Raw genomic sequence first — 9,748 nt, 5'->3', positions numbered from 1 at the left:
TGTGGTGTCACGGTATATATGCCATAATACATGGAATAGCCGATGGAGGAACATATCTGGCACAAGCCATTTTGCCTGTAATTTCTTCAATATTAAAAGCCCGATAATGAGTGTGGTGGCAATGGGGCTGGGGTTTACAGTGCAAGAAATTAATCCACACTAAGCACCTGTCCCTAAAATTACACAGTCAATAAATGAACAGCCATTTCCATTGGCAGCCATTACGGAGAATGCACTCGTGTCAGTATCAGGTCTACTGGACAACTTTACAAAGGACAACAAAATCATTGCAAAGCAGTAGTAATGTTTTTATTAATTGATGAATACCTGTTTTGGATTACCAAAGGCCAAGGAGGGCAGCGCCTGCTATATGCTGCACGCCCATTGGCTACAGATTAAAAATTCCGCACTGCAGATCACTCTGAGCCAATCAGAATTCTCTGAAGATTTATGCTAATGTGATCCTCTACAATGTTACATTGTGGCTTTTCTGACTTTAATCCAAACTCAAACCGACTACTTAAGCTACTGAAGAATTGCGTGGCCGTTAGATTCAGGTAGAAACCCTCAGATACGCTGCATAAGCCGTGTGCAGTGTCCGTCCTCCAGGAATCCTGTGCTCGAGGTTCCTGAAGAATTCGCTGCCAGGAAGGACTGGGAATCCTGCAAAAAAGGATCAAGAGGGAGAGAGTGAGGCAATGAAATGAGACATGAATATAAAACAGGTTTAATGAGAGGCCGCAGGACTCTTCAGGGGCATCTTCTAATTATGGGTACCACAGGGGACGAGGCAGATACATCTTTATAGGAGGGCACAAGAGGCACATATTCTGAGCCCTCACCCTGGGGGGCGGCCCCCATATGACTGCATGGTGCTGAGATGTCATGCCAATTCTTTTTAAAAATCATAAATAATACAGATATTTATGGTACCATGGTGAGGCTAAAAACCTGCTGCCCAGCTGTTGTTGAGAAGTACATTCCATTCAGATAATTTCATCATGTAATGCTTCCTGTGTTCACTATAGTGCACACAGCTGGTGCTATTAGTATAGTACAACTCCTGTAGCCTTTTCGTGTGTGTGTGTGTGTGTGCAAAAAGAAAATTGAAATGCCTAGGGATATAACTGAGTGCCATGGCTCAGTTGATAGCTCAGTCTGTTAAGCACTGGTTATAGTGATTGTTGCCTGATCACTGTACTGAATTCTATGAAGGCTGACCCTCCCTTGCATATGTCTCAGGCTGATAAAGTTTGATTATATATATATATATATATATATATATATATATATATATATATATATATATATATATATATATATATATATATATATATTACACAGCCACGGCAGTGGCTGTGTAGTTATGGTTAAGTTGCTGTTTCCATAGGAAGAGCACTTTTTGGCCGGTTTATAACTTCGCTCATCCTGGACAAATCCACACCAAACTTTGCAAAGAAAGTATATGGCCCACTCCTGCAAAGTTTGGTGAGGTTTGGTCCAGGGGGGGCAAAGTTATAGGGGGGGTCCGAAACTTATTTTATTCCCATAGACTAAATGAGGAAAAAGCTTTGCTCACGCCTACAGCCCAAACCACTGGACAGATTTTCACCAAATTTGGACCAGGAGCAGTGGCGTGGTCCCGAAAGTGTGCTTTTGAAAATTTGGTGAAAATCCGCCCAGTAGTTTCTTTTAAAATGACCAAAAAGTAGGTCACAAAATATTAGTGATATCTATGTTCGGTCCACGGACTGTCACGATGCCTGCCCCCGGGAAACCAGGTTTGGGCCAGCTACCCCGGAAGCAGGCATCATGCCATTTAATGCAAGCCCATGAACCCCAATTAGGGGCTATTTGGGTGCAGTCCTGGCGCCTATGGCACCAGGCTCATGAGTTCAGAATCAGTCCTGGCGCCATGGCCGCCAGGCTCATGGTCAAGGACTTACCTGAAGCAGACCATGCTGCTAACTTACCTGAGGCAGACCATGCTGCCAGTGACCAGAAGTCAAATGAGGCCTAGGAGGGACTATTTATCCCTAAGAAACTATTTTTTACTTGGGTGGGGCCGCGGAAGGATACTTACCTGGAACTACTTCCAAGGCTATTTAAACCACGCCCTGACAGCAACCCATGCTTCGCGTTATTCTGCACCTGCAGCTTAACGCTCACCGCGTCTGCAGCAGCTTCCAGTCTTCAGCCACGCCCGCCTGGATGCCGGAGCTCCTGAAAACCTGAAAGAAAGCAGAGGGAAGGTTAGAACCGCAGTTTTTACCTGCAATCCTAACCTGAATCCTGAATCTTCTTGGCTCAGACCTAGAAGGAAGAAATCATCAGACACGCACCGCTTTGCATCCTGCAGCACCGCGCGGGAACTCACCAGTAACAATCCTCCGCATTCCATCGCGCTTTGCAGCATCCAGCGGCCGCTCTCCAACACCTGTGGAAATAAAGACAATAAGGTGAGCAAGGGAGCATTCCCAGACAATAAAGGCAATCCCCAGGACTTACCTGATACCACAGGGGATACTTACTTCATCTCGGGTCGGCGCGGCCTCCACAGCTTCTCCGCCGTACCCCGGCCCCAAAGGGGAAACAAAAGCAACACAAAAGCGCAAGTAGGGGAAACCGAATTCTGCTACAGACTTACCTGGTTACTGCCTGAGGCGGCAATCACCGGAACCTCCACCGATTCAGCGCCTGCAAAAAGAAAGGGTCACAGGTTAGACCAGGTCCTCATTATCGAACTGAACAGAATCCATAAACACTTACCTGCATCTTACTGGTTGCCACGTGGAACTCTTCTCAAGAACTATTAAGGCAACCTAGGGAATTTGGACAGAGTGAAGGCCAGACGTTTTTGAACTCTTTTTCGAACTATTTCCTTACAGAGTCAATACCGTTATGCAACTCTCCAACATCCCACACCAGTGAAGTAACTGGTCATCTACGCGCCCCTGCGCTAGAGGCAGGATGGAGAGCTCATCTTTGCAAACTATCAGGTGAGAACATAGCAAGAGTTCGGAAGTCATTTGTGGGAAGAGATCGCAGGAGTGGGGGAAGGTGGGGTTGGCGCCCAGTCCCCGCAGGTGGCTAATTCCCTTTTCTCCATTACAGAAGAATATTCATACGGGCAAAACAAGCTAAGCTGGGTGGTCCGGTCCAGTCCGTCATTTCGGCGCTCCGTGTGTCGCTGGAAGAGGTAACAACAGCCCAGTTCAGATCGACGCCCCCGTGGACACCAGGTGAGCGTAACAGAACGCGAAGCCTCCCCACAAAAGGCCACCTGGGCGTTATGGAGACCTCAGAGACGGATCAGTTAGCCCAATTATTAGGGTAGCTAAGAGCTGAAGTGCACTCCGCCCGCCAGGAAACTAATGCCCTTAGAAGGGAACTGATAGTTTCAAAGGAACGAACAGACGATTTGGCCAGACAGTTATTGCAAAACCAGGCGGGGCAAACACCACTACCTGGACTCGGGGCTACTCCAGTTCCTGTACCATCAAGTAACCCTGTACAAATAAATCTGCCAGGAACTGTTCCATTGGCTCCGCCCGAACGTTTTGCCGGAGACCCTAAAAGGTTTGCCGTATTCATGAATCAGTGCCTCTTACACTTTTTATGCAGACCTGCAGCATTCCCAAGTGATCAAGCCAAGGTAGCGTTTGTACTGTCCTATCTCAGCGGCAGTGCAGCAGATTGGTCCATTCCTCTAGTTAATCAGGATGACCCAATTCTTCGGGATTTCCAGGGGTTTCAAACAAGCATGGAAAGACTTTTTGCCCGACACTCCCAGGGTCAGGCCCTGGATAACGAACTTTAGTCCCTTCAACAGGGGAATCTGTATCTTCTTTCTTATATTGCAACCTTTAATAGACTAATAGTAGAAACCAAATGGCCTGAAGTAAAATGAATCACATTGTTCCATCGAGGGCTTCGAGGAGAACTCAAAGATGTCTTGGCCCAAATTGTGAACCCGCCTCAAGATTGTGCGGAATACATCAACCTAGTGGTCCAACTAGATCACAGACTTCAAAATAGGAAGGCCGATCGAGCCAAGTTTGAGAACCGAGTGTTGGTCAAGAACCACGTCAGTTCCAAGGGAGCAGAAGCCTCAGAACCTATGCAAATCGGTGGGGTGAGAGGACCCTTGACTCAAAAAGAGAGAGAAAGGAGACGGCAAATGCAGCTATGCTTATATTGCGGGAATACTGGTGATTTTCTGCAGAACTGTCCTATAAAACCGCCCAAGAAGATCGTGGGGGCAGCAGATAAAAACTTTGACTCGGGAAACGATCTCGCCCGGCAAGCGTAGAGGTCCGCTTGCCGAGCTTAAAGAAGGACACTCAGACCTCGCATTTCATCATTCCAATGGTCCTCGTAGATCCAGAACAGCCATCTCGGATGCATGCGGTAAAAGCATACGTTGATAGCGGAGCCATAGGAAACTATGTGGACCGTGAATTCGCTTCCAGGATGAACCTACCTCTCACCCAAAAAACCACCTTAGATGTCATCACCACAGTTGATGGAACGGAAATTTCCTCTGGTCCCGTAACTCACTCCACCACAGAGATGACATTGCTGGCGAAGGATGGGCACCGAGAGGCTTTGGTGTTTGATTTAATCAAGGCCCCACAGTTCCAAGTAATACTGGGGATACCTTGGTTGGAAAAACATAATCCCTGCATTGATTGGCGAGAGAAGAGAATCACCTTCCCAGAATGTGTGCACACCTGTTACCCCAGGAAATCTCAGAACACAGCCCTGGCTTCTGTAACCCCAGCTGCCATGCAATTACCTGCGGAATATCAAGAGTTTCAAGATGTCTTCCAAAAAGAACAGGCAAACACCTTACGTCCGCACAGATTGTATGATTGCCAAATAGATCTCATCCCAGGCGCACAACCCCCTTGCAGCAGAATCTATGCCCTTACGGAGCCCGAAAACCTTCACCTACGCCAATACCTGGACCAGTACCTTGCTAATGGTTTTATTCGCCCGTCTAAGTCCCCTGCATCATCCGCTTTGTTCTTCGTGCCCAAAAAAGAAGGTGACCTCAGAACTTGCATAGACTATCGCGCACTGAACCAGATAACCATTAAAAATCAGTACCCGTTGCCTTTGATCCCAGAATTACTAGATCAAGTAAAAGAAGCTTGCATTTATACTAAACTTGACCTCCGGGGGGCATATCATTTGGTACGTGTCAAAGAGGGCGACGAATGGAAAACAGCTTTTTGCACTAAGTACGGACTATTTGAGTACCAGGTGATGCCTTTCGGACTGTGCAATGCACCAGCAGCCTTCCAGTTCTTCATGAACGATGTCCTTAGAGAACTCATCGATGTTTGCGTTGTCGTTTATATTGATGACATCCTAGTATATTCCTCATCAGAATGTGATCATATCGAACAGGTCCAAGCAGTTTTAGAAAAATTACGCCAGCACAAACTTTATGCCAAATTGGAAAAATGCGTTTTTCACAACACCGAAGTGGAATTCCTAGGATTTATCCTAACCCCGAGAGGAATCAAGATGGATACACGAAAGGTGGATGCAATTCTCTAATGGCCTTCGCCAGGTTCTGTCAAAGGTGTGCAAAGCATGCTCGGCTTTGCCAACTTTTACCGCAGGTTTATCCCAGACTTTCGCATATTGTTCATCCCATTACGGCGCTCTTACGAAAAAACAAACGCTTTATGTGGACAGACGAAGGGGAAAGCGCCTTTCAAGAGTTAAAGGCTAAATTCACATCTGCACCAGTCCTAAGGCACTCACGTCCTGAACTCCCGTACATTGTGGAGACTGATGCATCCAGCTTGGCAATGGGAGCCGTCCTCTGTCAAAAGGACCCCGAAACTAATCAGATTCACCCAGTGGCCTTTTGGTCAAAAAAGTTCTCGATTCCTGAATTAAACTATGCCATTAATGATAAGGAGCTGTTAGCTATCAAGTCCGCCTTCAAGGCTTGGCGGCATTATCTACTCGGAGCCAGACATACCATTACAGTCATCACTGATCACCAAAATTTACAATATCTAAAGACAGCTAAGGCCCAGTCTTCTCGCCATCTCCGTTGGGCACTATTCTTCGCCGAATTTGATTTTGTAATAACCTATTGGCCCGGTTATAAGAATGGTAAAGCAGACGTCTTATCCCGAAATGGGATGGGAGAAGCAGAAGTGACTCTGGAACCCGTACCTATAATTCCTGAACAGCGAATTCTTGGCATAACATCTGTACAGACGCTGGAAGACATTCAAGGAATTATCCGACAACTCTTTGATCCTCTTGCCTTACAAGACTGGGCTAAGAAAGGCCCAGACTTCTCCGTCACCAATGAGCTACCATATTACAGAGGACGTCTATTTCTGCCACAAAAGGAACTACAAGAACTAGTCGTCTCTCGTTACCATGATACGTTAATGGAAGGGCATCCCGGTATTACAAAAACGGAAGCTAAAATCAAGAAACAATTTTAGTGGCCCACCTGGCGAAAGGACATGAAGTCGTTTGTCCTATCTTGTGGCATTTGTGCCCAAAACAAGAGTCAAAAAAGAAAACCAGCTGGTCTATTACAACCTATGGACATCCCACCGATTCCTTGGCACACCTTGTCATTAGACTTTATCACAGACTTACCCCCGTGCCATGGTTTCAACACTATCCTAGTTATTGTGGATCTTTTTTCTAAAATGGCCCACTTTATTCCATTCAAAGGGATATCTTCAGCTGTAGCCCTGGCCAAGGAGTTCCCAGAAAACATCGTTCGCCTACACGGCTCCCATCCGTGTTAATTTCCGACCGAGGGAGTTAATTCATCTCACACTTCTGGAGAAAATATTGCCAGCTGGCACAAATAGATGTCAGGCTTTCAACTAGTCACCACCCGCAGACCGATGGTCAAACTGAGAGGACCAAACAGACTCTTGAACAGTACCTGCGTTGTATGCTACATCAGTCTGAGAGCAATTGGAAAGACATCTTATGGATCGCTGAATATGCGTACAATAATTCAGTACACTCAGGAACTGGACACAGCCCCTTTTATACTATATATGGACATCATCCTCGAACCTCGGACTTGGATTCGCCCCAACGTTTGGAGATGCCTGCAGTAGACCATCTCCACACTGTCATTACACAAACCTTCAAGGAAGCAACAGAACATTTACAGAGAGCTAAGGATAAATACAAGAAAAACGCTGATCTACTTAGGAGAGAAGCACCACAATACCAGATAGGAGACCAAGTATGGCTATCTACTAAACACATCCCACTCAAGGGAACACGAACCTTTAATCCTAGATATTTGGGACCCTACTCGATCAAAACCATTATCAATCCAGTGGCCATCAAGTTGGATCTGCCCGCCCATATGCAAATTCATCCCATCTTCCATGTCTCTCTCTTGAAACCAGTCCAACCAGGAACTAGATTAACCAAACCAACAGATCCCATCCTCATTGACAGGGAACCTGAATTTGAAGTTAAAGACATCTTGGACTCCAAGAGGGTTAGGTCAAAACTCTTTTACCTAATCGATTGGAAAGGATACGGACTCCAAGAAAGGTCCTGGGAAAGTAGTGACCATGTGTACGCACCCCAATTGGTGAAGAAATTCCACCGGGAGTTCCCTAACAAACCAAAGCCCAGAGGAAGAACGACTTTAGGAGGGGCCTTGAGGGGGAGTGCTGTCACGATACCTGCCCCCGGGAAATCAGGTTTGGCCCAGGCATCATGCCATTTAATGCAAGCCCATGAACCCCAATTAGGGGCTATTTGGGTGCAGTCCTGGCGACTATGGCGCCAAGTTCATAAGTTCAGAATCAGTCCTGGCACCATGGGCGCCAGGCTCATGGTCAAGGACTTACCTGAAGCAGACCATGCTGCTAACTTACCTGAGGCAGACCAGGCTGCCAGTGACCAGAAGTCAAATGAGGCCTAGGAGGGACTATTTTTCCCTAAGGAACTATTTTTTACTCGGGTGGGGCCGCGGAAGGATACTTACCTGGAACTACTTCCAAGGCTATTTAAACCACGCCCTGACAGCAACCCATGCTTCGGGTTATTCTGCACCTGCAGCGTAACGCTCACCGTGTCTGCAGCAGCTTCCAGTCTTCAGCCACGCCCGCCTGGATGCCGGAGCTCCTGAAAACCTGAAAGAAAGCAGAGGGAAGGTTAGAACCAGTGTTTTTATCTGCAATCCTTACCTGAATCTTCTTGGCTCAGACCTAGAAGGAAGAAATCATCAGACGCGCGCCGCTTAGCATCCTGCCGCGCCGCGCGGGAACTCACCTGTAACAATCCTCCGCATTCCTTCACACTTTTCAGCATCCAGCGGCCGCTCTCCAACACCTGTGGAAATAAAGACAATAAGGTGAGCAAGGGAGCATTCCCAGACAATAAAGGCAATCCCCAGGATTTACCTGATACCACAGGGGATACTTACTTCATCTCGGGTCGGCGCGGCCTCCACAGCTTCTCCGCCGTACCCCAGCCCCAAAGGGGAAACAAAAGCAACACAAAAGCGCAGGTAGGGGAAACCGAATTCCCCTGCAGACTTACCCGGCTACTGCCTGAGACCGCAATCACCAGAACCTCCACCGATTCAGCGCCTGCAAAAAGAAAGGGTCACAGGTTAGAGCAGGTCATCATTATTGAACTGAACAGAATCCATAAACACCTGCATCTTACTGGTTGCCACGTGGAACTCTTCTCAAGAACTATTAAGGCAACCTAGGGAATTTGGACAGAGTGAAGGCCAGACGTTTTTGAACTCTTTTTCAAACTATTTCCTTACGGAGTCAATACCGTTCTGCAACTCTCCAACATCCCACACCAGTGAAGTAACTGGTCATCTACGCGCCCCTGCGCTCGAGGCAGGATGGAGAGCTCATCTTTCCAAACTATCAGGTGAGAACATAGCAAGAGTTCGGAAGTCATTTGTGGGAAGAGATCGCAGGAGTGGGGGAAGGTGGGGTTGGCGCCCTGTCCCCGCAGGTGGCTAATTCCCTTTTCTCCATTACAGAACAATATTCGTACGGGCAAAACAAGCTAAGCTGGGTGGCCCGGTCCAGTCCATCATTTCGGCGCTCCGTGTGTCGCTGGAAGAGGTAACAACAGCCCAGTTCAGATCGACGCCCCTGTGGACACCAGGTGAGCGTAACACGGACAGACTTCCCTGTTCGGTCCGCGGACGGTGTCCTGATTGGCTAATCGGGTTACGTCATGTCTGCGGACATCTGACGTGTTTGCTGATTGGATGGTGAAGAGCGTGAAGTGCGTCATATTTTTGGAAACGCCCGCCATCTTCGATTCGCGGACTTCGCCGCTGTCCGCGGACATCGCTGTAAAAACATGTTAAAAAACATAACATTGCAGTTGTCAAATTTATGAAATAATCTCTGGGGAGGTGAGGGGTAAGGAGGATGGGATGGGATATGGCTGCAAGAAGCAAAAAAACTGGTGTTTTTTGCCACGAAAGTTTGCGAACAGTTTGGATGTTCGCGAACAGTCCTGTGCAAGTTCGCGGACAACTCAGCATTACAGGGTTGGTGAAATGCAGTTCTTGGATGGCTTATAACTTTGGCGCCACTTAATGGAACTGCATGAAATTCTGCATGTATATTCCTGACCTGAGTTTGAGTGAGTATGCAAAGATTGGTGGGATTCTGTCATGAGGAGGCAAAATTAGAGGAGGGGTCCCAAAATAATGTAAAGGCTTATAAATGAGGTGCCATTTGAC

General features: G+C 47.3%; 1 protein-coding gene across 2 annotated transcripts in view; it reads right to left on the bottom strand.

The window, feature by feature from the left end:
• Nucleotides 1-284: 284 nt before the first annotated feature.
• Nucleotides 285-9,748, bottom strand: part of LOC138453018 (multiple epidermal growth factor-like domains protein 10) — a 318,657-nt gene continuing 309,193 nt past the window's right edge. For both annotated transcript variants that reach the window (XM_069605429.1, XM_069605430.1), the window contains one exon: nucleotides 285-663. In XM_069605429.1, coding sequence (XP_069461530.1) covers nucleotides 662-663 — 2 coding nt within the window. In that variant the 3' untranslated portion in view covers nucleotides 285-661. The remainder of the gene's footprint in view (nucleotides 664-9,748) is intronic.

This window comes from Ambystoma mexicanum, chromosome 4p (genome assembly GCF_040938575.1).
Source record: "Ambystoma mexicanum isolate Mex_15411 chromosome 4p, UKY_AmexF1_1, whole genome shotgun sequence".
Taxonomy (NCBI): Eukaryota; Metazoa; Chordata; class Amphibia; order Caudata; family Ambystomatidae; genus Ambystoma; species Ambystoma mexicanum.
Note: the sequence above shows the minus strand (reverse complement) of the source record. Positions and strands in the feature narration are given on the sequence as shown.